Genomic DNA, 25814 nt, shown 5'->3' on the forward strand with positions numbered 1-25814 from the left:
TGGAATCTTGACAGCCGGAGAAAGGTAGGAATTGATGTTTCTGTCTTGGTCCCTTATTGCTGGTACTCACCAAAGACAATGAGTGCAGTTTTTGTCTGCCATCAAATTGCCCGAGACGTGCTCCGATTGAACAAACACTAGACCGCAGCCCCACTTGTTGCTTTTCTAGAACCAAAAATACCGCATATATTACTGTTTCTTAGTGTTAAATTACCGCTATTCTACAAAGGGAATGACCGCACCTGACAGGATGATAAAAAAAAAAAAAAGTAGACAACGGGACTGGAATTTTGTAGGCCAGGCCGTCATCAACACTATCGACCCTACTACGCCAGTGTATGGACGATTAACATTGGAGCCTTGGAGTCTTTAAGCCTTTATCACAATTCATCAGATTTCTATAGATTTCTGCCTTTTCCTCCATATCAACTTACCAATGCGCAATACTCAAGACCCAAAACGACCGTCAAAGAGATCCCGAGTTGGCGATGCGGCTTTAGGAAAGACAATGCAGATTGACGATACACGAGTCAAGCGACGTCGCACATCACAAAGCAAGAACGATATCAATAAGGCGCGTACGCCGGCCACAATCAACACAGAGGAAAAGCATGGGGTCGAAGAGCAGTGTACATTAGCCCGCTCTGTGTCTACTGTACAGAAAAACGAACCGCAATATGAAACTTGGTCGTCTACCAGCATGGTAGCTGGTCAGTACAGCAACCTAGATCCAATTTTTACGAGTGATGACGAGTAAGTTGAATGCCTACCATGCAATTGAAAAACCTTCTAAGCTCCTCTTCATGTTAGGTATCTCCTCCTTGGTCTCGAGACTGCAGTCCATGTCTATTCTCTTGCGACCTCGCGCCTTCTTCGAACACTACCATCGACAGCTGGAGATAGCATTACTGGATATAAACTCTCTCCATCGAACCCAAACTTCCTCTATGTGTTTACGTTGAGCGGTTCTGTGACCAAGTGGGAGTGGCTCTCTGGCGAACAATGCTCGTCTTGGGAAGTAGGTCACAAGACGATTTCTGTCGACGTGTGCCTTAGTGATTCTGGGAACGATCTATTGCTTTTCATTTTGGAACGCAAGGATGGAAAACGTGTGATCGCGCTCAATGCCTCCCCTAGCGACGCTTCACAATACATGATCATACTCGAAACCCATGTTCAGATCACTAACCTCAAGGTTGCATGCCAAGGCCAGTTTATTGTAGCATACAGCGACCGGCATGTGTTTTTCGGCTGGACAGGGCTTGTTCAGCCTTCCGATTCTGTTCGTTATATCTGGAAAGAGGTCAACTTGCCTGTCAGCGTCATGTGCATTGATGTTCGGCAATACACAGCGTCGAATCGCCCTGGAGCGCAGGGTTCAAAAGATCGGGATCATGCGGAAAAGGTCGATCTAGTCTTAGGTGAACGAAATGGTTCTATTCTCATATACTATGACATCCTGCGTTTTGTCAAGGATGAGGGAGGTCGTCAACATGAAAGAAACCTCACTCCTCGGCGCCTTCATTGGCATAGGAGTTCTGTGAACAGCGTGCGTTGGTCTAAGGATGGTAGGTCTTCCAACAAGAACATTAAGATGGAGACAATTTCACTGATGAACCTGTTCAACGAAAGGAAACTACATCATTACAGGTGGCCATGAATCGGTCATGGTGCTCTGGCAGCTGGACACCGGTAGAAAACAATTTTTGCCTCATCTTTCGTCTCCGATCGGCAACATAGTTATATCTACAAGCGGGAATCTATATGCCGTCAAATTAGCGGACAACTCGATTATTGTCCTGTCAGCGAGAGAATTACAACCTTTCTCTACCATAACAGGGTTGCAGCTGTGTCCCAAAACTGCAAAGACTCATGGCAAGATTTCACCTGAAGACCAGCCCCTGTTCGAGTGTGTTCCTGCTGCAATGCATCCACAGAACCTCGATCACCTTATTATAGCTGTACCCGCCTCTCGTCAGATGACTCAAGAAAGTCACCCCCTGGTCAATGCCTCCATGCTTCAAACCTACGATATCCGTACCAACAGCCATATATCCCGTCAAGCTCTTGCACGCGCCAACGCGACTACGTTGAAGATTGGCCCTGATGGCTCTCACATAGTTACTCCGGACGTTACCCACATCAGTGTTTCCAACGATGGTAAATGGATGGCCACCGTCGACAGTTGGAGCCCCTACATACGAGACATGCAAGCGCTGTATCATGGGGATTCAGGAATTATTCATCCTTCGGCTGGCTTCCAGGAAACTTTCCTGAAGTTTTGGAGATGGAATAATACTTCCAACCTGTGGGAATTGGTTACCCGAATTGACGGACCCCATTTCTGTGACACAGGTTCCGTGCGTGTCTTGGATGTTGCAGTACGGGCATACAGCGCGGAGTTTGCGACCATCGGTTCAGATGCAGTCTTGCGTTTTTGGTGCCCGAGTACTAGGCAGCGCAGTGGCTTAAAATCTGACAACCCAGAAGAGCCTATGGAAACCTGGAAATGTCGGAGAGCCATTGATTTGAAAACTTACATCGATGTCGGCATGGCACACTCACTAGGTGCAGCTTCCATAGAATTTTCTCAGGATGGGTCTGTTCTTGCCGTTTGCCTGGGATCCAATGCATGCCTCAACTCCGGACTTGCTATATTAATCGATGCGCAAAATTGCAGCGTCCGTTACAGCAGAGTCGGTTTATATAAGGGCATGCCCTGCGCGGCTGCGTTTGTCGGGTGCAATCTTGTTGTAGCATCCCAAGAGGCAGTCTCCGTATGGGATACAGTTGATGATATTGTCAGGGCAGTCAAATTGCCTGGGTCCGGAAGCGTTTCGTCCAAGCAGCCTCGTTTGTTGGCTGTAAGCTCTGAGACTAATACCTTCGCTGTGTCAGTACAGTGCCCACAGAATCATCAGCATTCAAAGAAGAGCCGTATGATCCGATCTTCTATACAGGTATACGATGTTCCCACATTAGCGTTGCTGTCGGAAACCACCCTTGGGCATCATCCAGTTGCTTTACTATCGGCTATGCACTCGAGTGATTATGTTGTTGTTGATGTTGCGGCCAACGTCCAGCGGATCGGCCGTCTTGATCAGAGCTTCCAGAGCAATGGTCATTCGCGCGACCTTGGTTCTCACCTTAACTCGGGACTTGGAAATCTGTTCGGCCAGCATGGTCGTGGGAAGTCTCAAGATCCACAGCACATTACTACTGGCTCGGACAATCAAATTCAGCAGAAAGAACTGGCTAACGTCTTCGGTGATGCGCCGCCCTTCGTTATGCCCCCCGCCAACATGATCTTCCGCAATGTGGTAGATGCTCTTTCTAGTTAGTTTCAGTTAATCAGGAAATAAATCTTGAGACAGACTATGATTTTACATCGTTACGTTGCTCTAGGTATTCAAACCTGTAATTTCACGTCCTTGCTCAGCTCCTTAAGAGGAGTTATGATGGCATACTTCAGTATTTTGTTCGGTGCTTACTTTCACTTATGCTGGACAAACTTCGCTGGGGTTCTGCTGGGTCTTCGCAACAGTTCATTATCTCCCCCATTCCCCTCCGTTGCATTCTATTCTATCATTTGTATAATTATTCTATATGTTGTGTCATTTTTAATTCCATTTCCATTTCCAATCACATTTTTATATATATATGTATAGCGGGGGGGAGGGTGTGAGGCGGATGGATGAGATTATCAGAGTATCCCGGCAGCATGCGTTATCTTGAGATACCTAGAATTCTTACTAGTAGGGAGTACGAGTAGCCCTGTACACCACTGGCACATATGCCCCAGTGCTTTGTATATGTAATCATAAACAAGATCATATCACATACCTAGATCAACTTCACGCTAATCTTCGAATCCTTCTTCGCAATTTGAAGATCCTAGTTCGTAACCACGTTAAAAAGAGCACCCATGTATTTTTAGGTTGTGATCTCCAGGTCTCTGGGCATGATTCTGACTGCGAAGTTGAAGGTTGCGGCTTGTCAGATACCTCCTTTTGTCCGTCCTCCAGATCTACGTCATCACCAGTGAACCTGGTCTGCAGATGCTGTTTCCCCCTTTGCTTTGTTTGCTTTTCCTCTGCCTTCATCTGTTGAGCCTCAAACCTCCATGTTTTAGCTGCCTCCTTCTCTTCGAAAGCCTGACGTGCTGCTTGTACCGTAGCCGCCCGAGCTATAGGGTCCATGCTCGTACGCGTCTTAGATCGGAAAACAAAATCCAAAGATGACCTAGATACCGGTGACGTTGTATCCAAGGTGCTTCCGTTGTCTCGTGAGTATCCGAAAGATGAACGGCCGGTTATATTCGTCTGAGAAACCCCAGGCGACCTCGTGGAAGAGCTATCATGAGTCTGTAGCGATAGTCGGGGTGTCTTGCTTAGATTGGTTGTGCCCGGCTTGAAGGACTCTAATCCTGACTGTGTCGGGGAATTGCTCCCCGCAAATGGATCCTTGGGAGAATCATCGCTCTCAAGTATGGATGTTTGGCACGATTGATTTAATGGTGGCGTATAAGCACGTGGAGCGAGACGCATGGGATGAACATATTGTGAGCCTGGTTTATTCATGGCCGAACTGCTGGCTGTGGACGCTTGGGACATTGCACTTGTAGATTGACGATAAAAAGCCGAGGGGCTTTTCCCCGAAGGAGGATGGCTAATTGTTTCAGTCCCAACTGCTGCCTTGTCGTATTTCGCAAAAATGCCTAAGCCTTCCTGTTCGAATGATGGCCGCGAAAGGTCGACTGTAGTCGGCGATGAGCCACCATATGATGCTTTCCTGAGTAAGGGCATCCGCTGCATTTTAATCCTCGCTGACTCGTACTTTCACAATGACAAAGATGATAAAGCCAGCCCAAGCACCCAATGTAGTAGTTATGGATATATAATGGACACGAATCTTCCAGACGGCTCGTGAAGTAAACACAGTTAAGCGGGTTTGCTCGACAAGATAAAGAGAAACACCCTTCCCTTATGGTGAACTTGATCTTCCAGGTGCAATCAGTGGAGGCGTGCAACTCTCAGAATCGCTGAAATAGGAAGATCAGTGAGGCAGGACTTTATCTTCATTGCGATGCGACCCTATCCGATCCTGTAAACTGGACTGTTTTCAGGCTCACTGAACGAGAATAACTGCGGCCAAACGGACCGGTCGCTTGGTCCTAAAATGTGGAGCGAAGGATGCAACTGAAGTTCGTAGAAGTCGTCTTCGGAAGTGCCGTATGAGCCAGTCGCAAGTTAACTCACTGAGGCAGCCGGTTGTCTCGATTTCCAAGCCACTAACAGAAGCGAAAAAGAGAAAAAGAGTTCAGTGCTTCCTTACGCAATGCATTGTCGGCTGAAATGTAACAGAAAAAGACACACCAAGACACTTGGTCGCAGAGAAAGGTAGTACGAAATAGAAAGATGGATAATCCTGATGACAGGGTGAAATGGCAGCGATGAAATACGGTAAGTACAATATGAAAGTCAACAACAGACACTCGGACCCTTCAAAACTCCAAGAGAGCGAGGGTAAGACGAGACCAGTACGATAATAGATGAGCCGGCGAAGTAAGTCTTTATAAGATAAAGCAATGGTGATCGGTGTCGATATCAGGAATCTCCGTCGAAAAAGGCAAGGGAGTAAGAGGAGTTAAAGGAACTGCAACAAGTACCCGGGGGTTGGAGGGGTTGTATGTTTGAAGTGTAAGATGAAAGAAGAGTAGGAGGTATTGAGGGGGAGGGAAGCGGAGAGAGAGAGAGAGAGAGAGAGAGAGAGAGAGAGATGGGCGAGGGAGGAGGAAGAAGGAAAGAGGAAGGAGGAGGAGGAGGAGGAGGAGGCTAGGAAAGACGTGATGGTGGTAGTTCGCAGTAGTAGTGGTAGTAGTGAGGTAAATAGTGGAGGGAATTCTAAATCTGGGAAGGCGGCGGTGAAGTCGGAGCGACGCATGCGGATTGCGGAGGCGTTCTACAACTCGACTAGCCGGCTCTTCCGAACGACGGGCTGACATTGGAATTTTGCACGTCCTCGGATAGTTAGCTAATCATGAGATGATCAGATTAATAAATTAGCTAGGTTATATTAGTGATGATAGTGATGAGATGAGCTCAGAGCAGTTAGGTAACTGTCTAGAAGGGATTACGATGTATAGAGATGAGTTACTTACCTGATCATGTAGGAGTACTGACTAACTATGTAGTGCTGATTACGTCTAGACCGACTCGTCAGGTTCCCGACCGGGACAGACCAACGATCTACACGTGCACTTTCCCTTTCCTTCAGCATAGGGCTTCGAAGTACTACTGTCTTGTACGCCTGGAGACAAGGCAGTATCTACTACTTGGTTGCACTAACCTGACACTCAAGGGAGAGATACATCCTATAAGTAACCTATGAACGGGTCGCGTTGCAACAATCGGATTTGTATCGCGCGTATTATACTCTGAGGAGGGGGCAACAATAAAGCAACATGACAAGAGAGTACCTATACTGACCATCGCAAAGGTACAAAAGCAGGCTACATGGAGGACCGATATCCATATGAGTATATTTAGACCAGAAAGCAACCGTCCCTCAATCCCTCTCTTTCTCTTTCGCACGCGCGCTCCCTCTTCTTAGCGAAGGTGGCAGAAGGCAATAGACGATAGTACTGAGGCCAAGATGGGATGTTTATATGTCCACTACCATGCTATATGCGTATCTATCTGAAACCAAGTAGATTTTGGCTTATCAAGAGATTGACTTGGGTGCTTACCATTCCTTAACTTCACCTGGCGCCGGTGGCTCAACCCGCACAACTTTATCGCAGTTGAGCAAACAAAGGGGGTCGTAAGCTAATTTGAGCTACGGGGAGTAGAACGCCCGCATTAGTACGAGTTTCATGTGTTATGGGGGAACATGGATGTAGGGCTACTCACCCGGCGCATAGCATCTACTGTAGACTCCCCTAGTTCATGTTGCAGGTAATCCCGCTTGACGAGACCAACTCCATGCTCGCCAGTAACTGTACCTTCTAGTTCAACAGCCCGCTTTACCATCCGATGAACCACAGCCTCGGCTGTTGCTTTCTCGTCTTTATTGAAGAGGATTATCGCTGCCGCGCGTTAGAGCTCATTCCAATTGGCTTGGGGTTGAAAGGCAGGTATCCATACCATGAAAATTGCCATCTCCGACATGACCGCACATCCCCGCCAACAACCCACTTTCAGTCATGTCTTGTTTGGTGGCCTCGATGATTTCGGGTAATTTGCTTATAGGGACAGCTACATCAGTCGTCCAAACGTGGTCTTCAGGACCTCGCCTCATAGACATAACGCTCCAAAGTGCTTGTTTCCGGGCGCTCCAGAGTTCTTGCATTTCGCTCTCACCTCGGGCAAACTCGAAGGACCGACCCGCAGTAGAAGAAACAATCTTCTGCACCATGTTTATTTGCTCCTTGACGCCAACAGGCGTACCCGCAAACTTGAAAAATATGGTAGGCGCTTCCTTCCAGTGTCGGCTGGTGGACTGACTTTCGTTGATGCACTTCATCTGCACGTCATCCAAGATCTCGACCCCAGCTACTGGGATGCCTTCTTCAACCACGCGAGTCACGCACTCTGCTGCATTCTGTATTGTCGAGAAACTCGCGACTGCGACATTTTGGCTCTTAGGTTTGACCGTCAGCTTCAACGTAGCCTCGGTCACCAGACCGAGGGTGCCTTCACTCCCAATAAAGAGTCTTGTAAGATCGTAACCAGCGCTCGACTTCCGTGGGCGTTGCCTGGTTTTGATGATGGTCCCGTCGGCAAGCACTACCGTCAAAGAAAGCACCCAATCACGCATAGTGCCATACCTGTAGGCGTTGGTTCCCGAACAGCCCGTGCCAATCATGCCACCGATCATAGCACCAGGGCCCGGATCCGGGGGAAAGAAAAGACCATCCTGAGCGATATGTTCATTCAGCTCCTCCCAGCCAACGGCAGGCTGGACCACGACGTCTAGATCCTGCTTATGGAGACCCAGAATACGGTCCATACGACGGAAATCAATGCATACACCACCCCGCGTGGGCGCAAAATGGCCCTCCAAGCTGGTACCGCCTGAGTAGGGGGTTACTGGAATTAACCGTTGATGGCAAACCTTCATGATCCGAGATACCTCCTCCGTAGTAGACGGGTAGAGGATGAGGAACGGTCTTTCTCCCTCTTTCAGGGCGTAGGAAGACCAGTCGGACCCCGCATGCATATCCAAGTCGGCGTTTTGTGTGGAAACATTGTCTTTCCCTAAAATCTCAACGAAGTCCGCCCAAGCAGCCTGTAAATTTGAGGGAGTAACGTTATGTCGCGGTGACTGTATATCATAAACGGGGCTTGTTGACGAAGTGGGAAGCTCAGCAGGTTTCAAAGAGCCCAGGTAGTAAGCTCCAGTGCAGAAGAAGGCCAATGCTAGCACAATGACATCAGCAATCAAGGTCTCGAGAGCTCCAGAAATGTTCATGAAGCGGGCCTCGGGCATTAGACATACCGAACATCAACGCCGCGTTGCGACTGCCCTGGGATTGGGACTGGAACTGTGAATATCGTTCCTGTTCAGCACGCTCACGTTTGAGGCGTTGCTGTGTACTTTCGTATAATTGATGCTTGAAGGACTGAGGTTTCTCATCGGCGCGATGGGGAACGGACCATTGCAAGCCCCTCCTCTGAGATCCTAAGCGTAGCGGATGGCTGAAGTAGCACCCGGCCCTTGGGAGAAGAACGCGCATGGCGCCCCGCGAACGAAGGTAAGAATCGGCTCTAATCATGATGAGAGTAGCCGGCGACAGTCAGCATGGAAGAGGGACCCTTGTTAAGACAGTAATTTTCTAAGGTGAAACCATTGCGTGGTGAACAGATGGATCCGCGGTCAAGCCAGGCGCAAACTATGAGAATTGAGGAAGAGATGGGCCGATGGTACTGGGAGACGGAGGAACATGAGTATCCGGATTGATGGATGGATGGTAGAACAGATGGTGGATGGAATGATTGCTAGCTAAGTTGGACTAAGCTTAATGCGGTAAGGCTGCGCTGCGGTAGCTCATCTACAAAATACTAAAAAAGCAGTTCCTAATCAGATAGTTTACCAGCCAGGGAACTCTCTACCACCCCGTATGCAAGGCGCCTTTTTATTAAGCAACCCGAATAATGTATTGAGTTGCAATATAGTCGGAATAGGCCATACTTGCTTCATTACATACCAATAGGACTACCTACACGCAGTCCTTCACTTTGAATGCCCGGCACTACTTCGTACTAGTTGTAAGCCAATCTACTACACGTCAGCCCGTTAGATTGTGCCAACCATGATTATCGGAGTGTACTGAGTATGCGCATTTTTCAATGGATGATTATGGACCGAGTAAACCAGTCCATTGGCCAGCCCGTGGTACAAATTAGTTTGCTATTTATTCTACACCCGAGCATTGAAGAATATATTTGGCTAGGTTAACTAACTACTATTTAGTATTACAGTTAACGTAGTTAATCACCTGAAATACTTACTAATCAATATAGCCGGTCAGCTGCCTTCTCCGGGTAAATTTGGCGCTGCGCCGGTTAATTCTGGACCAATGAAGGGCTTTCCACCCCGCCCCCTCTACCCCATACCTTAGTACTTACGTCGATACCTCCTACCAAGCTACCCAAGATGGATCGAGAAGCAACAAAATCCCTAGGGCGACATATCCGAAAACTAAGAAAAGACCGAGGGAAAAAAGGATAAATAAGGAAAGAAAGCATAAATTTCGAAAGCTGAAAGTTCAGTGACGATATCCGTTTTTCTAGCCATACTCTAGCTCAAGAGCTTCACCTCCTACAACATCTCGAGTCAGCTGGCTTTCTCCGTGTGCCTCTTTCTTTTCGCCCATCATGAGTACCCAGAATACCAGCGCCCAGGTATGTGCTTTGAACATTCATTATATAGGGTCAATGGTGGCTCATCACACCCACCATGAACTCAAAGTGGCACACCTTGAATGATCGCTAATGACCTCAATCACTACCAGAATCTTTCCTTCGTTCTTGAGGGAATTCACCGCGTCAAATTCGAAGACCGGCCAATCCCAGAGATAAAAGATCCTCACGACGTACTGGTGAACGTCAGGTTCACTGGTATATGTGGTAGTGATGTGCGTATCACCAAAAGAATTGAAGGCCTGCCTAGCTGACATGTCGGATATTTTCATCCTCAAGGTTCATTATTGGGAACATGGCTCCATTGGCCAATTTGTCGTCAAGGACCCTATGGTTCTGGGACACGAATCTTCCGGTATTGTCAGCAAGGTTGGCTCTGCCGTTACCAGTCTAAAGGTAGGAGACCGCGTTGCGATGGAGCCAGGAATCCCATGTCGCCGCTGCGAACCATGCAAGGCGGGAAAATATAATCTTTGTGTGAAAATGGCTTTCGCAGCGACACCTCCATACGACGGTACCCTGGCCAAGTATTACGTCCTGCCCGAGGACTTTTGCTATAAGCTTCCTGAAAGCATCACCCTACAGGAGGGTGCACTTATGGAGCCCCTTAGTGTTGCCGTCCATATCGTCAAACAGGCTGAGATAAACCCGGGTCAATCAGTGGTAGTCTTCGGTGCTGGCCCGGTTGGACTTCTCTGCTGTGCTGTGGCGAAGGCTTACGGTGCGTCCAAGGTTATCGCGGTTGATATTCAGAAGGGTAGGCTAGAGTTTGCCAAGAAGTACGCAGCAACGGCCACGTTTGAGCCAGCTAAAGCCGCGGCGTTGGAGAACGCTCAACGGTTAATAGCCGAAAATGATCTAGGCTCGGGTGCAGATGTTGCCATTGACGCGTCAGGAGCGGAGCCCTCGGTTCATACAGGCATTCACGTTCTGCGTGCTGGGGGAACATATGTCCAGGGCGGTATGGGCAGAAGCGAAATTACCTTCCCAATAATGGCGGCTTGCACCAAAGAACTGAACGTCAAGGGCAGCTTCCGTTATGGGAGTGGTGACTACAAGCTTGCAGTCTCCTTAGTAGGCACTGGAAAGGTAAACGTGAAGGAACTGATCACGGGTGTCGTCAAGTTCGAGGATGCCGAGCGAGCATTTGAAGGGGTTAAAGCTGGAAAGGGCATCAAAACGCTTATTGGTGGTGTCGATTCATAAAAGTCGTCAGACATTAGCAACATAGCAGACTGCAACCAGTTGCTTTGGACGTCAGTTATTCCTCACGCTTTCTACTTCCCTATCAGATGGCTTCCAGGTTCGAGGTCTTTTGGATCACAGAATGTCAACTGCGAGGCATCTTCAGGCAATTGATTCGGCCCAGAAAATATGATCATTTAACATATCTCTCGTGATCTTGAGAAACTATATCCCCGCTTCAGTTTGTGCTGACTATGGCTTGGCCATCACAAGCCTCTGCGTCCGAAGTAATCGTAACAAAGCTCTTGAGGATTGGCTGGATAACACACACCGCAATAACAGTTGATAACAATCAACTTCTGGAATGCATATTCAAACTCAAATAACTCGCTTACTGAACATGGTAGTCACAGTGCTTGACTATAGGGGGTATCATGCTGCACGAACCAAGCCTACCGGCCGTCATTCACCTCACAAATTACGAGAGGTCAAAAAGTAAGCCTTCGGCCGAAATGACGCAGTGCGCTTCCACGACATAATTTGGACAACCGACCAGCCGTTTTGTGAGCAAAAATCAAGATGCGGTGGGCTCATTTTATCGTGGTAGGTTGAGACCAGTGTCGGGTGTGATCATCGGAAAAAGTATGAAAAGAAAACCGCGAATAACAAAGCTGTTGATTAGTGGTAATCCGGCCCAAAGAATACTAACAGCAGCCGCGACCTCTCCTCTGGTGCGAATCGCTCAAGCGAAATACATCTTCCCATTCCCTCATGCCAGACTTCCAATTGTTAGTAGTATTCTTTCTTGGATGTCTGTGATGTAATTGGACAGCACCGTCGTCGAGCGACATGCGACTTCGATTGCTGGAACCGTCGCTCGTGCCATGGCCATAGAGAGCCCCGTCACCGTATTGAATCCCGCTTTGGGGGTCGTCTGGGTCAATCTCGCCCAACTCGATCTTTGTGAGAATTATCCGGGCCAGCCGGTTGAAGAGCTCTTCTACGCCCTCACCCGTGAGAGCTGAGATCTCGACTGCAACGGGAATGTTGGACTTAGCCGCCCAGTGCGAAGTCTCTTCGGTACTGACCTCACGACCATGAGGTGCATGTGTGGCCGTCATTCTCGTTGTGGTATCATAGTTTGAGCGTACGGAGCCGCCGCTTGATCCAAAGGGAAAAGATACCTTGCTGGATGTACTAGACGGTGTGGGAGGTGGGCGTGCATTGTCATCAAGGGGATCGCAAGGTGGCACGGAGTCGGAGGCAAGGTCTGACTTATTACCGGCTAGTAGGACGCTCAGATTGGGGGAAGCAAGTGCACGTGCATCCATGAGAAACGTGGGAAGAGAGACGAATGACGCGTGGGATGTTATATCATAGATGAGAATGGCCCCTGCAGCTCCTCGGTAATACGACCTGGAGACGGATCGAAACCTCTCCGTTCCAGCGGTATCCCAAAGCTGCAATTTGATACGTGTTCGTCGCGGCCCGGTGCCTAATTTGACAATCTTCGAGGAGAATTCAACCCCAATTGTTTGGGATGACAGCACTCGCCCTAAGGGAGAGAGGCATATTAGCGACCGCGTCCAACTCCGGAATGAGCGTGGGAAACCAGGAGGGTTGGCATAATTTTGTAAATGGGGGGATGAAATTCCAATCAGAGATAGAGTACCGTACATTCGCTCTTCACAAATCGGTGTAACACGCAAGACCTGCAATAGCGAAGATATCAGTGACCGACGAAGCCTGAGGAGGTGTCACGGATCATTATCTTCAGTATCAGGACTTACTTTCCCGCCCCGCTCGGCCCTAGAAGAATGACCTTGGCCAGATAGTCATACATGCTCTCGAGCTCCTACATGGTATTAGATGCCGCTAATTGAAAGGGGCTTTATGATGGGAAGCGGGCGCACTGATGGCGGAGAAATGTCAACACCATATGGGATAGCGCCGCCATACATACCTGATTACTTTCGGGGAGAGAAGCAGTCGACGAAGCATTTGAGAGGTTCCTTTGACGCACCATGGCGCCAGAAACAAGCCATCTAATGGCCCGCTGATTGGTAAAGGGGTAAAAGAAGGAGGGCGGCGAAGAGTCTAGGTACTACGGCGGGTGGTACCTTGGTAGAAAGGACTTGCCCACGATTCGCCGTTCATGCGGGCTCGGGGGTAAAAAGTACTATGGTAGACTACTATCGGCATTCCGGCACCTGCCACGCCCCTGGCTTATCCACTATTCCACTTATCAAGCGGCTCTATCTTTATCTATGCAACCATTGACTACAAATTATACGAGTTATGGATGTCGATATCTCCGAGGTCCTCGGCGGCGAGTTTTATCCTTTTAATTTTCCATTTTCATTCTTATATTTACAAATGTGGTTCACCATTTCCTCGTCCGGAATCCAACAATATGTCCCCCAGCAAAAGCTGAAGTGCGTTCTAATAAGCCAACCATAACTGCAATGCATGTTTCCACCCAATGGTCACTTCCACAGTAGAATTCACAATCACTCCCGGTCACCATACAGATGACAATTTCTCTGGCACACTGCTAGTGATGCCTTTCACACATGCGAATTATGGTTGTCCATCCTTGGCAACATGACCTATCCATGCGATGATTACACCAGCAGCACTGCACCGTAGTCGGAGATTGAGACCTTGCGGCAGAGGCAGGAGATTCGGTACTTGATGAATCGACACACTGTCCTGAAAAACTATTTTTGCGTATTTTAGAATCGATACATTCTTGGCCAGCACGTGGTTCACCCTTGTCAGTGGAGAGCTTATGCTCTTTGGCGACTGAAGATGTGCTCGGCGAAGTGAGTTTCGCACGCATTCTCGATGGCAGATCGTGCCAATGGCCGCAGTGACAGCAGATGACAAAGAGCATTTTGAACGGGCCGACTGTCTGTACATTCCTCAATTGCTCGATGCGTCCGTTCATTCGCCCTTCCGGCGTGTTGCATAAGTTGGAGGTTGAAGCTCCCACACTGAGTGACACGTCGTTGTCATTATTGTCCAATGTACTTGGTACAGTGTAATCAGTGTGAGGAAAGCTGGCTGGGGTAATGCCGTCCTGTCGAGGAAGCGAAATAGATGAGCAGGCTTCGTCTGCAGTGTTGTAATCTTCTGATCGTGGCTCTTCAGAAGATGCGGATATTGACGAAATTGAACCTCTCCGTTGTGTAAGCTTGCTCTCATAAGGCATATGACAGGCTTCAGGTCTCTGCATCCTAGGAGCACCCTGAAAGCTCTGGGCTAGATTTTGACAAGCTTGAGTTCTATAACGCGGTGGAGTATCTTGAGATTCTAGGTGTCCGTCCCGACCTGCATGCTTCGCCTGGTAGACGTCTAAATCAGTTAGGCTGCCATTTGTGTTGTGAGTCCGAGAATCCGACTTCTCGACTCCAGGCTCTCGGCATGTCACTGCATGGGCTTCATCTTGGTTTGTAAGAGTGCGTTTGCTCGAAGATGTTTGGAGATGGTGACTAGCCCACGTGTAGCCAACAACAGAGCGCTCCTGCGGGTTCCCAACCATACTGTGAGGCTGTGTAAGGTCTCCTTCGTCTTTATCTTCGTATCTCCCGGATAGACGCCTTGTAACATGTGGATGTGTCCGCTTATACTTGGAATCTATAGCCTTGATAGAATCCATGGGATTTGATTTATCTTCGATAGGAGCTTGCAAAGTTGTTGTGTTTGAAGTCTCCTTAGCATTTGAAGACAGATTGGATCTGCTGTCCACAGTTGAGGCCACTGTAAGGGGTGATGAAACGTAGCTCTTATACTGTCTCTGAAGATAACGGTCCGTGGAAGTTCTGTTCGGTGCAGCCCTCAACGAATTGGCTTGTAAGTTAGTCGATGACAGTCCTAGTGAACTTCTTGAAGTCTTTCCACCATCAGCTGCCACCTGAGCTATCCGAGTGCTTTTGTAGCTACCGCGAGTATGCTTTTCCCGTTTATTCAGCAGTTCCGGGGAAGACACCGTCAATGACCGACGATGTCCAGATAACCTCACGTTGCCAGACTCCCTACTTTTAAGGTTGAGGGTTGCTGCGAAGGACAAGCGGTCCAGGTCTGTAGGGACAGGAAGACTAGGGGCTTTTGATGCTACCCTATGCGCGTTCTTGTCGACGGAAACGAGGTGGTCTTGTACAGGGCTTTGTCCGTGCGACAAATTGTTTTCAATACTGCGAGGATCAGGCCCGGTAGAATCATTTGCCTTCGATTCTGTACTGGTAGGATTCGCCGGCATTAGCTCCCGCGTGGGTGCAGGCTCAGGTTTGTATGGGGCCAGCGCGTTGTTGATGGAGAGCTCTTTGGATATCACGGCGCCGAAGCGATTTGGCATCTTCACAGCAATATGAGATCGAGCTGCGTGCGGTCCCGAGTGCAGTCCAGATTGTGATCTTTCGGCGTCAGTTGGATAATCTGCGTCACTTCTGCTTAGGGAATTTGAACGTGACCGGGAACCTCGCCTCGAACTTGAGAAGAGAGAAGAGAATCGGCGTGATGGGCGAGACTCATCTTCACTCACACTCGATGCCCTACTTGAGCTTCTTATAGGTTGTTTTTTGGTGAGGCGCCGGGACTCTTTCTGCTGTTGGCTTATCCCATGGCGTTGCTCGCTCTTTTCGAGGTTAAGAAACCTCTTCTCAAGCTCCAACCTTTCTGCTTCTAGGCGCCTTGTAGCCCTTCTTTCATTCCTGTCCGTCGCCTTGTTGATCGAAGTAGCGGGGCTGAATGACCCGTGCTTGCCAGAAGACATATCCATGACGGAGGATGAGTCGGACAGTTGCAATGTTCCCTGGCTGGTAGTGTGTGCTGATGACTTCACGAGCTCATTGTCAACCAAACCCGGAAAGGTTGGACCTTGGGCTATACGTGGACCGACATCTTCATTTGTTCTTATGAATGATGCGGATCGACTTGTACTGCCGCCTAGGCCAACCTCGTCTGTCTGCTGTGTCCTCTCTCGCTCTTGCCCAGGGGTCCTTATGGTTCGAGCCTCTATCGAATCCGACGATCGCCTGCGCCTTTCCTTCTTTGAGGTATTACCGTGGACATCCACACACACCGCCGAGTTATCCATTTCCCCCCTGCATGCTGATGGTTGTGTTGTGGCGACTGCCCGCGCCAATCCCGCAAAAAAAAAAAAAAAAAAAAAAAAAAAAAAAAAAAAAAAAAGAGAAGAAGAAGAAGAAGAAAGAAGAAAGAAGAAAAAGAAAGAGAAAAAAAAAAGAAAAACCCTTACATTCACATGTTTATCCAAATGGAAGACCCGTTGTAGCTGCTGTGAGAGAGAAGACCTGCGCTGTCTTTTAGTATGTCCTTTTTCACTGCTGTCCATCTCGACCGCAATATAGTGTCTCTCGCGGGGAGATTCATGCCAATGCTCATTGCCCGTGAAGATTTATCATCACCAGTAGCCGACTGTGACTCAAGAAATAGTTGATGGAAAACTAGGATTGTCCTCGATTGAAAAAGGATGCCTGCAGATTCGAGCGCATGTATATAGTGAGTGTATGTGTTGTGTAACAACAGTGACTAATTGGTAGCCAGCAATATGGTCGGATGGGATTCAGGACCGCTCGAGCACCCTATAGCACATCTTTATGCATCTGAGCAGCTCTACCAGGAACTAAGTCAAGAATCAAAGAGATGAGCATGTGCATGAACTTGAAAGAAGATCATTGCGCAGGCCAAGCAAACAGGTAAGTCGGCAAGGGGCCATCGATCAAGCAGTCATAACCCAGACCAAGTGAAGGGTGACGGTCGCACATTCAACTGGACACTGAGCGAGCAGTAAGCAAGAGCACTTAGGCGCAAGGCAAACAGAAATTAAACGAGCTTACTACTGGGTCTACTGTGACCTCAGCTGGTTGCTGTAGTCAGGCACGGTGGGGGGTAGGGCAGGCATTGTCGAGCCTATGCCTCTTCTGGACTATACATAAAAGGCTGCATCTGAAACAACAATCCTTAATTAGTTATCAATCATAAAAATCCAAGACCGATCTCCTCCTCACTTTTCCTACACATACCGCTTTTTCTTTCATATCGATCCCAACATAGTGTGCGTCTGTCTCCCTTCATCCACAACAAATCCCTCCCCGCAGGCCCAATGTGGCTGGCTCCACGGGGTTATTTAAATTTAGTAACGGGAAGGGTCCAACAACCACATAAGCAGAAATGTTTTGTATGTTAGTTACTATGCATTGCCAACTATATATACTTACTGTAATTATATATATAAACATATATTAGAAAGGACAGTGTAACTATGTTCCATGCTTAAGCGAAAAGATACCAATGCTTATCTGCTCGTTGTGAGCATTAAATTCGGTGTATCCATTCTGCTCCTTTGGCTTAATCTTGCTTTCTGACCAGAAATCAGCAAAGTGTGAGCTCATGGTTCAGCGTAGCCACCCGCGCGATACTCTCCCCAATAGAGCATCCCTACTTTAGCCTGCTATCCTATATCAACAGCTGTCAGCCCAACGTATAAAAATTGATTCAACAGGATCAATATATATGAGTCTCAAACGCGATCATTAAGGGCAATTCTTCCTGTCTATATTGGTCTAATTGTTTTTATTTATTCTTATTTTTTTTCAGCTGCAAATGGCGGACCACTCTAAAGCCACGTCTCAAAAAGCACAATCTGAGTATACGATGCCTATTGCCTCACCCCCGCCATATTCTGCTTCTGCAACTACTGGAACCGGAAGTCAAGGGCCCCTCCTTTATCACAACTGGCAGGAGACTGTGCCCGATACAGCAACGCTTCCACCGCCACCGATCGCTGGATTTTTCTCCTCAAGTACAGGAAATGCCTCCTGCGACGATGCAGAGCGTGCCCACGCCTTTTGCGATAAGCTTCCCCTGAATATTCCCCTCAGGCCATCTGATTCTCTGTACAGATCTGCTCAGGAATACGATCTGAACCCTGCAGAGTCACCAAGCTTTGGTGGGAAGCTATCCGTTGTCAACAAGGGGCACTGGGAAGGGTCCACAAGAGATGGGAATGTCGACTGTCTTCTGACTACAGATTTGCCCCTCTACTTCCCCCTCAAGGATTCTCCATTGCTTACCAAAACAAGTAAAACTATTTACTTTGAAGTAAGACTGCTTGGCCTCCGCGTAGGTCCGCAAGGGCAGTCTGCCGAGGCCAGCGGGTTCTCTATTGGGTTTGTGGCACAACCATATCCCAACTGGAGATGTCCAGGATGGGAAAGGGGTAGCCTCGGCATCTTCTCTGATGATGGTTGTCGCTTTGTGAATGACTCGTGGGGTGGGAAGGGGTTCACGAGCAAGTTCAATGTAGGAGAGACAGTTGGTTTGGGGATGACATTTCACTTCCCCACCATGGCCACCTCGGTTTCGGTGGGTGCAGACGCGAAGGTTGATGTCGATATCTTTTTTACCCGTGACGGTCATAAAGTCGGGGGCTGGAACCTTTACGAGGAGTTGGATGAGGATTCTGGAGGGGTAGAGGGTCTAGGAGGAGATTTCGATCTGTATGGCGCCCTCGGACTATTCGGAGGTGTGGACTTCGAGGTTTTATTCAATCCTGCAGATTGGTTATGGGCTCCTGGAGAGGACACCTAATGGTCGCCATTCTGTGCCTTACATTTGCTCCGGTAAACACAAGCCAATGCATGTAACTTTGTCTTAGTGAACGTTCACGGAATGTTAGCAGTTTACAGCCTGGAAGAGTAAGCGAGGAGTTGTTTCCTTCAAGCCGTTTGACACAGTAGAAAAACGTGTAATACGGAAATGTATTTCGATCATTCTGATTTGCCTGGTCACCTTAGCTAGTAGTCTATCAGTCACAGACAGAAGACAGGAAACTAATAGCTGTGACATAGTTCGGCACAGAAGACGAATGATGATACAGAAGCGTATTACCCAGACAAAGGCGTTTAATGAATGGAAAAAGATCGCCATATACATCCTTGCCGGTTGTAAAACAAGCTACTAGACTACGCGCATGACAGAACACCGTTGGTGCCATGGAGATGTTCTAGAAAGACACATGCAGAAATGGCTTGGGGAAGAGAGGGTGTACCCTGTTGATACGCACACATTAGTGTATCGGGGGGAAGCATAGTCTGCATCCCCGTCATTGCCTGGGGATGCTTATGTTACCAATAGGCCTGGTCCAGAACAAGGGAGCCTCAAAGTCATCCGATTGATCGCTGAGGGGGCTTGCCTTGCTTGAGCTGGAAGGACGGAGGGGAGGGAAGTTGACATCATAGATTTGAAAATCAGTGCCACTATATGCAAGCAACTAGCGGGTACTGGATTTCCGAACTACCTAGGATAGAGCAGGGGTGAAGATGTTTGTTCGGAACCTTGACTGCATTAGAGAATGATATGCAAGGCATTGTAACTCCCTGACCTCATGATGCATATGCTAGTCCCTTAAGTGCCATAGGAGAAGACCACCCGTTTCGGAGGTCGATGAGTGTTTGTTATCATATGTTGTCGGGGAGGGAGAGAGAGGGAGGGGGCGAGAGAGAGAAGTGTGTGTTGGAGGAACGGTCAGTCTGGGTCATTAGACAAGGTCACGTAGCACAGGAAGCTGATAATTATTCGCGTAGCACAGTCCCCATCCAGTGGACTGACCAACCCCATCCAGAACACTTTTCTAATTCTATGGGTAGTATAGAGGCATTTCTGCAGCTCATGGCGTTTCTGAAGATCTCACAAATGTTGTAGGAGATTTCTGCATAGGGGTGCTCGCATGTCATTGAGACCCGAACCTGGCTTGCTGCACAGAGCCAGCCAGACTCAGTCCAAGGATAGTTCAATTGTTGATATTGCTGCGCCGAATTGGCCCCAACGGCTGTGCAGGAGAAGCATCGGCGGGTCGTGATACTCAAGCTATCTAGTGGCAGTAACCATAGGCAAAATAATAATCATTATAATAAAGACTGCAATGATAATAATGATGATAATAATAATAATAATAACAAAAACAACAATACCCGCTTCTTACATTCATGAGTTTCGGACTCCTTCCGGAAACTCCGTTCTGCACCCCGTGAAAGCCACGCAGAGCATTTGCTTTTGATTCTCCTGAAGGCTTGATCAGACCAAACAAGCCCGAGTTGACTATTCGGGTAGTAGTATTCGCACAACCGGCATAGGAGTCACTTAAACGAGGCTAGTCCAGTGGAAATCTAGCTCATGCCTAGTTTTAGCTGCTGGATTGACTCGATTAGCTGCAGATGTGGTGCAGTAGTCAACGTTGCTAACGCCTTTTCCGTGGTAAGCAGGATGGCCTGGCCGAGCTTCAGGCCCGCAGCCGAACCTCACACGGGCCACCAAGAGCGAGGTCTTCGACTCCCGCGTTCAGCCTATGATAGCACAGCAGCGTTCCACAAATATCCGCCACTCCTACCTACCTAGGCAGTCCGTCCTGCCGTAAGATGCGACTAAACTAGAGGAGCTTGGAGTACTCCGTACTAGCATGAGTAGTCTACCAGACAATAATAATATCACCCGAGTAGGTTTGTGGAAGAGGGGGGCGAAATGAGGGTTCTGCCGTGAGGTCCGGGGAGGGCACGGGCGGGAAAAATGATAACAATGATAATAGTTATCTACACATTACAATAGACGGAATCCGCACTTTTCCTAATCCCCTTGCTACTTCAACTACTACGACTTGTCACTACCTCTCTCCTTAATAGCTTGCTATCTTTAGATAGTCGGAGTCTCCTGCGTCGTCTGATCCCTTAGGACGGAAATCAATCCATCCTGACTGGGAGTGGTGGGGGGTTGCGCGCAGTGTTTACAAATGGTGAAAAGCGCGGGCGGGCTGTGTCTTGGGAAGCACAGGACAGTCTCAGCCCAGTGTGTCGCCCGTCGCCGCCAAACACGTAGACTACGACTAGTAGACTAACTAGCGGGAGCGGCACAGCTCCTTAGCAAGGTAAGTAAGTTGCCTGCTGTCCGGGTAAGCGAACCACAACGCTGTAGCGGAGATTTGCCCCCCATGCCGAGGCGCCCCAGTCTACGGACGGTATGGAACAGTTCCCACCAGTACAAGAGGAAACAGCCCGCGCTAACTTGTGCACAGTCCGCTACCTCCTGCGACTAATTCTCTGGGAGAGTCAGCCTAAGGAGCTCGGAGTGGAGACTCTGCCTCCTCGGTCTTCATGCCAACTTGCGCCGTATTAAGTAGTAATAATTACTACTACAAGTCCATACATAGTAGGTAGGTAGTATTGATGACTACTATTAGACTAACTAGACCCAGCCCGAAACCCCCCCCATTGTGATTTCCCTGTTGCCTTTGTATTCAAACTTGTGCAGAAAGTACTGTAATGCTCGCTTAGTGCTTGAGTTATTCTCGTCACATTACATTGTCAAATTACAAAAAGAGAGCAAGCCCTTTGGAGGTTTTGACCATTATGATGGCTTAAGAGTAGCATGGTAGTAAGTATATGATTGAGTTACACACACGGCTGACATTCCGATTGACGGCATGAGCTGCATGACATTTCCGCATCTCTGATGGAAACGGGATTATGCCCTACTAGTCTTACGGTAAGAGGTAGTAAGTTTACTTACTAGGTTGATATCAATGGATAATCTTGCCGTCGACGGTTCCAGACTTTTGATATGGAGCGTCGGCTGAACAGTGCGTCGAAATCGTGGAGCACCTAGCTCCTCGCTGTACACGGGAAGAATTACAGGTATTCGCTATTATTGTTGCTCACCCACACCCCCCCTATCCTGTTCAAGGGTGATCGGTAATATCTTCTTTTGAAGCTACGCATGAAGTCGTAGAATTCAGCCCGGAGATTATGGGAACGGCTAATACGCGCACTTTACTATGCAGTGGCACCTAGTACTAACTCGTTTAGATTGTGGGGCTTTACTGGTAGGTCAAAGTAATGGTGTGATATTCTTCCGGGCTATCCTGTGGCTTTCTGTTGACACTTGCAAACTTTCCTCCTTCCCTCAATTAGTGAGAGGCCACAGGGGATATTTGGCCGACCGACGGAATAAGTATACGCCACCTCTCTCATGAAACCGCCAACAAAATTACACGAAGACATAAGTTACTATAGATTTACTCCTTTCAGGTCAGTATTATCTTGGTATGGGGCACGCAAAACGACAGACAAAACAACCTGCGCTAAAATCCCGGACTATCTTAGCACTTAAATACACAGTAGCAGTTCTGCTCCGAACGCGTTTGAATGGATCCTCGGTCATTCCCGGGTGAGGGTGGGGAGCTCGGCGGAGGCAAGTAATGTCCGTGCAGCCGAGATAGGTACGCGTCTGTTTCAGTTACCTAGAAGATTGTTATGCATGTTGTGTGGCTGCGTTTGCGAGGAGCTAAATCATATCCTAACAGCAGTAACCACACGAATGTACACATTGAAGAACGCCCTCCATACTCTGCAGAGAGGCCTAGAAATATACTATACGAACTTGGTACTAGGGCCGCGGAGGAAGACGGAATACAATTAGGAAATTGTCAAAGCAATGCAACGTCGCCTTGTTTATAGTCTAGTCTATTAGCTTATGGTGAACGGCTCGAGACGGACTAATTCCATATGAAGCATGGGGACCGATAGTGCTTAATATGAACCCTTGTAAAGATACCACATGTAAATTGCGCATCAATCTATGTCAGTATATTGGAACAATAGAACCTCACCTTCCCAAACTAGTAAGGGGAAAACTCCCCATCTGAACCCCTTAGGCAATTGCATCAATATTCTCCTTGTCCTTAGGTCAATATGAGTCTCTTTACAGTGAATAGAAATATTAATCTGTGAGTCTTTCATTATGGTATTGTATGCACGTAGACATACTACATCATGTAGAGTGTGTTCACCATCTTCCTGCTAGCTGCTTATTGCTAGTTAGGTGATCATTTAGCTTAGAATCCCGAACCTCGTTCTAGTCCGGACGGTAGGGTGTAGGACTGCTTGAGTGGAGGAGCCCCGGCCTAGCCTTGGGGCACATAGCCGTTTAAGGTGACTTGCAGGAGGGTTGATTATCATCTGCAGCCACTAAGGCTGGTGGGTTATCTGTACCAATAACTGCGAAGGAGCAGCCCGTATGATGGCTGGCCGTGGTTCCATCAGCATGCGTCCTCGATGCCAAGATAACATTGACATATTACCATGCGAGTCAAGTCTTTATTGGGAAATAGAGCTCGGGCCGCACGTTCATTGTTACTAGCGATCCTAATCGTGTGTATGTGGAGTTATTGTCTCTATCCATGCTCTCGAAGAGATTACAGCGGTCCCATAGATGATTGGTTGAGAAGCCCGAGAGTCAACTTACTACTACTAAGTAAGTACTTAGTACCAAGTACTAGTACTACACGGTTTGGTTCTCTATGCCCTGAATCCGTCCATGGCACTACTGCTAAAGTAGTATTTGTTGGTTACGCCTAAACTATATGAGTAGGATACTCTTGTCAGTGTACGTAAGTGAAGAGCTACTGGCAGGATTCACATAATAAATGTCCAAATCATAGTCCCACGACGGCTGCTAAGACCAGTCGAACACCAATCATGGCTATTACTCCAAATTTGGTTGATGGCGAGATAGTAGTCGATCGTTAGCAAGCGAGACGCATAACCTCCATAGATATCTGAGATCTACTAAGCAAGCCACAAGCTGCATACGGAACTCCGTGTCTACCGGGTGGGGAGGGACGGTTGGCCGAAGAGCCCATAAAAATGCCGCTTTGATCATATGCGGCCCCAGTAACTTCGCGAGTTAAAAATGTGAGGCAACACCAGCATTCTTGTACAAGAGCACATGTGCAGGAGCTGTGCTCCGGAAAAGTGAATAGCTATGTCAATGTGATCTTCCGAAGCACATGACTGCTCGGGACTGTGACTCAAAGGAATCTTTTTTAAGATATACCTTACAGCGTACAGATAAATTCCAGCTACTCAAAAATCTCATCATGGCTCAGAGTTGATAGCCATATTCTGATTTGGTAGGCCAGAGACCTCTGTCTCGGATGAACTTTCAGCTGATAAATGCATGTTCTCGGAGCCGACCATGCTATGGGTCATGACATTACTAGCTGAGAGACAGTGGTGTGTCACTGTCTGGGGAATGGTCTCGACTTCGTATTACTTCCAGCCTATGGCAGCATTTGTTAATGTTAAACCCCACCCAAGCTTCGTGATCCATTCTTATTTAGCGGGCGACTGGTTGTGGGAGGCAACGAGTGCAGGTAGTGGGCTTTAATGAGACGGGGTTGGGAGATCGCCGCTAGGATCACCGTTAACCTGAACGTTTTTGGTTTGAGGCCAATGAGGCCATAGCTACCACTGATTCTGTATTGTGCGTAAGTTCCCCAGCACACACTGTCAGTGGTGTTTAGGGGCCCCGTTCTTTGCTTTTCGCCCTTTCCAAGTATCACTTATTCCATGTATACCAAAATGAATTCAATGTCAAGTGAAACTTCACCATGGATTAAGGTTTTCTAGGCAAATATCTGTTTTCTCCGCGATGGACAGCTGCCCTCATATTGAAGGGGGCATGGGGGATGGTGTGCGTGTGTGCCAACCTGTTGACAAAATTGTAGCCTAGTGCGCAGTAGCTGGAATTGCTTAGCGAGGCACGCGGTCCCGTTCAGTGTATTTTGTTACATAGCTATTACCGTTTCTTCGCTTTGAGATAGTTCGCCTTTTGCAAAAAGTGGGATTCCGATATGCGAGATTCTGTGCTTGGCCTGTAATTTAATGGCTAAAAACTACCACTACCATGTAGTAGAGATGCTAAGTAAGTACGAGAAGATAAAGAGATTCACGTCTGGAATGTGGTGAGAAATGGTCATTCGGTCTTCGGGTTATTTTCTTTCCTAGGGACCTTTATCTCAAAATTCCCGAAGAACTTTGGAGTGGGTGCTTATCTTTCTCCCTTTCAATCTCCATGGTCGCAGTATCATCGCCTAGTCTACCATAGTTAACATAACTTTGTCCGGCTGACCTTCAATATTATTATGGGCTTGAGAGGCTCAAAGAGCTGTGCTGATCGGTACAGGCTAAAAAGAAATTAACGAAAATAAAGAAAAAAGAAAAAACAAAAGCCATGTGCCATGAATAAACCAAATGCCTTTCTTTTCCCTTTAGTTGCGAGAACCACTATCTTTATGCCCTCAACAGAATAAGAAAAGAATCCTGAGGGTGAGATGGTAATATGTAAACTAGTAACCTCAATTATTTCCACATAATTTCGGACCTCTGGAAAGGTTTGTTGTCCTCTCTGACAACTATTTCATTTATTTTCTTTTTCCCCATTCGTTTTCCTTCCGATCGGAGCTTCTTGTCTAGGCCGATGGTCTGCTATGTTGGCTATTTTAGTTCTCACCAATGCCATTAGGTAGTATGCAGCTGCAATCTGCACCTGGATAGAATTAGAAATTGTATGTTGTTACAGGATCAGACTCCTCGAATGATGATTTGAAGAAATTACTATGTCGTCACTGCCATGTATGCAACAGCTCTGATTCAATTTCGGTAGCGGCCATCTCTCCTTTGATTCTTTGAAAATCCCGGGAAATTATGATGATAGCAAGCTTGACATGTTAATTCGGATTTAATGGTAATGCTTCAATAAGGGGAGCATGTTATTTATCTTCACATAGACGTTAAATTACGCATGGAATTCGGAAACAAGTGAGATTTTTTCCCCCGTTTCCTCTATCTT

At 47.8% G+C, this 25814-nt stretch overlaps 9 protein-coding genes across 9 annotated transcripts; 5 read left to right on the forward strand and 4 right to left on the reverse strand.

Annotated features, from left to right (window-relative positions):
• The first annotated feature begins 309 nt into the window (after nucleotides 1–309).
• On the forward strand, nucleotides 310–3640 carry BO85DRAFT_452719 (WD repeat protein). The gene is made up of 3 exons (XM_025660894.1): nucleotides 310–753; nucleotides 811–1568; nucleotides 1633–3640. Exons 1-3 carry the CDS (start codon nucleotides 437–439, stop codon nucleotides 3339–3341), a joined length of 2784 nt encoding a protein of 927 aa, XP_025511799.1. The 5' UTR covers nucleotides 310–436; the 3' UTR covers nucleotides 3342–3640.
• Nucleotides 3421–3769, forward strand: BO85DRAFT_145344 (uncharacterized protein). The gene has a single exon (XM_025654101.1). The coding sequence runs from the start codon at nucleotides 3500–3502 to the stop codon at nucleotides 3683–3685; it is 186 nt and encodes a 61-aa protein (XP_025511800.1). The 5' UTR covers nucleotides 3421–3499; the 3' UTR covers nucleotides 3686–3769.
• Nucleotides 3770–3854: 85 nt separating this feature from the next.
• BO85DRAFT_380478 (uncharacterized protein) lies at nucleotides 3855–4814 on the reverse strand (the record flags this gene model as incomplete). The annotated part of the gene is made up of 2 exons (XM_025656386.1): nucleotides 3855–4389; nucleotides 4432–4814. The coding sequence occupies 2 exons, from the start codon at nucleotides 4812–4814 to the stop codon at nucleotides 3855–3857; spliced, it is 918 nt and encodes a 305-aa protein (XP_025511801.1).
• Nucleotides 4815–6397: 1583 nt separating this feature from the next.
• Nucleotides 6398–8955, reverse strand: BO85DRAFT_452720 (FAD-binding oxidoreductase). The gene is made up of 4 exons (XM_025660895.1): nucleotides 8500–8955; nucleotides 7146–8420; nucleotides 6912–7087; nucleotides 6398–6837 (listed from the first exon to the last, which is right to left on the reverse strand). The coding sequence occupies exons 1-4, from the start codon at nucleotides 8774–8776 to the stop codon at nucleotides 6745–6747; spliced, it is 1821 nt and encodes a 606-aa protein (XP_025511802.1). The 5' UTR covers nucleotides 8777–8955; the 3' UTR covers nucleotides 6398–6744.
• A 568-nt stretch (nucleotides 8956–9523) lies between these two features.
• On the forward strand, nucleotides 9524–11427 carry BO85DRAFT_452721 (NAD(P)-dependent alcohol dehydrogenase). Its single transcript, XM_025660896.1, has 3 exons — nucleotides 9524–9905; nucleotides 10016–10138; nucleotides 10203–11427. Exons 1-3 carry the CDS (start codon nucleotides 9879–9881, stop codon nucleotides 11127–11129), a joined length of 1077 nt encoding a protein of 358 aa, XP_025511803.1. The 5' UTR covers nucleotides 9524–9878; the 3' UTR covers nucleotides 11130–11427.
• Nucleotides 11428–11458: 31 nt separating this feature from the next.
• BO85DRAFT_404809 (putative Ras family GTPase (Rab4b)) lies at nucleotides 11459–13135 on the reverse strand (the record flags this gene model as incomplete). The annotated part of the gene is made up of 4 exons (XM_025657284.1): nucleotides 11459–11887; nucleotides 11944–12854; nucleotides 12899–12963; nucleotides 13072–13135. Coding segments are annotated over 4 exons (1141 nt in total), but the record flags the coding sequence as incomplete, so codon positions are not given.
• Nucleotides 13136–13442: 307 nt separating this feature from the next.
• BO85DRAFT_452725 (uncharacterized protein) lies at nucleotides 13443–16907 on the reverse strand. Its single transcript, XM_025660897.1, has 2 exons — nucleotides 16369–16907; nucleotides 13443–16158 (listed from the first exon to the last, which is right to left on the reverse strand). The coding sequence occupies exons 1-2, from the start codon at nucleotides 16462–16464 to the stop codon at nucleotides 13663–13665; spliced, it is 2592 nt and encodes an 863-aa protein (XP_025511805.1). The 5' UTR covers nucleotides 16465–16907; the 3' UTR covers nucleotides 13443–13662.
• Nucleotides 16908–17282: 375 nt separating this feature from the next.
• On the forward strand, nucleotides 17283–18821 carry BO85DRAFT_404817 (SSH4 family protein). The gene is made up of 2 exons (XM_025657285.1): nucleotides 17283–17310; nucleotides 17362–18821. Exon 2 carries the CDS (start codon nucleotides 17736–17738, stop codon nucleotides 18720–18722), a length of 987 nt encoding a protein of 328 aa, XP_025511806.1. The 5' UTR covers nucleotides 17283–17310; nucleotides 17362–17735; the 3' UTR covers nucleotides 18723–18821.
• Nucleotides 18822–24084: 5263 nt separating this feature from the next.
• BO85DRAFT_452727 (uncharacterized protein) lies at nucleotides 24085–24734 on the forward strand. Its single transcript, XM_025660898.1, has one exon. The coding sequence runs from the start codon at nucleotides 24159–24161 to the stop codon at nucleotides 24348–24350; it is 192 nt and encodes a 63-aa protein (XP_025511807.1). The 5' UTR covers nucleotides 24085–24158; the 3' UTR covers nucleotides 24351–24734.
• Nucleotides 24735–25814: the final 1080 nt, after the last annotated feature.

This window comes from Aspergillus piperis (assembly GCF_003184755.1).
Source record: "Aspergillus piperis CBS 112811 unplaced genomic scaffold BO85scaffold_21, whole genome shotgun sequence".
NCBI lineage: Eukaryota > Fungi > Ascomycota > Eurotiomycetes > Eurotiales > Aspergillaceae > Aspergillus > Aspergillus piperis.

What these genes read in the sequence shown, in the direction of transcription:
- BO85DRAFT_452719 (XM_025660894.1), top strand. Translation starts at nt 437, where the DNA reads ATGCGCAATACTCAAGACCCAAAACGACCGTCAAAGAGATCCCGAGTT. An exon ending in ATTTTTACGAGTGATGACGA is followed by an intron (nt 754 to 810) that starts GTAAGTTGAATG and finishes TCTTCATGTTAG; the next exon opens with GTATCTCCTCCTTGGTCTCG. An exon ending in CGTGCGTTGGTCTAAGGATG is followed by an intron (nt 1,569 to 1,632) that starts GTAGGTCTTCCA and finishes GTTCAACGAAAG; the next exon opens with GAAACTACATCATTACAGGT.
- BO85DRAFT_145344 (XM_025654101.1), top strand. Translation starts at nt 3,500, where the DNA reads ATGCTGGACAAACTTCGCTGGGGTTCTGCTGGGTCTTCGCAACAGTTC.
- BO85DRAFT_452720 (XM_025660895.1), bottom strand. Translation starts at nt 8,776, where the DNA reads ATGATTAGAGCCGATTCTTACCTTCGTTCGCGGGGCGCCATGCGCGTT. An exon ending in CAACGCGGCGTTGATGTTCG is followed by an intron (nt 8,421 to 8,499) that starts GTATGTCTAATG and finishes TCATTGTGCTAG; the next exon opens with CATTGGCCTTCTTCTGCACT. An exon ending in CAGTAGATGCTATGCGCCGG is followed by an intron (nt 6,838 to 6,911) that starts GTGAGTAGCCCT and finishes TACTCCCCGTAG; the next exon opens with CTCAAATTAGCTTACGACCC.
- BO85DRAFT_452721 (XM_025660896.1), top strand. Translation starts at nt 9,879, where the DNA reads ATGAGTACCCAGAATACCAGCGCCCAG. An exon ending in CCCAGAATACCAGCGCCCAG is followed by an intron (nt 9,906 to 10,015) that starts GTATGTGCTTTG and finishes AATCACTACCAG; the next exon opens with AATCTTTCCTTCGTTCTTGA. An exon ending in CTGGTATATGTGGTAGTGAT is followed by an intron (nt 10,139 to 10,202) that starts GTGCGTATCACC and finishes TTCATCCTCAAG; the next exon opens with GTTCATTATTGGGAACATGG.
- BO85DRAFT_452725 (XM_025660897.1), bottom strand. Translation starts at nt 16,464, where the DNA reads ATGGACAGCAGTGAAAAAGGACATACTAAAAGACAGCGCAGGTCTTCT. An exon ending in ATTTGGATAAACATGTGAAT is followed by an intron (nt 16,159 to 16,368) that starts GTAAGGGTTTTT and finishes AATACCTCAAAG; the next exon opens with AAGGAAAGGCGCAGGCGATC.
- BO85DRAFT_404817 (XM_025657285.1), top strand. Translation starts at nt 17,736, where the DNA reads ATGGCGGACCACTCTAAAGCCACGTCTCAAAAAGCACAATCTGAGTAT.
- BO85DRAFT_452727 (XM_025660898.1), top strand. Translation starts at nt 24,159, where the DNA reads ATGCTATGGGTCATGACATTACTAGCTGAGAGACAGTGGTGTGTCACT.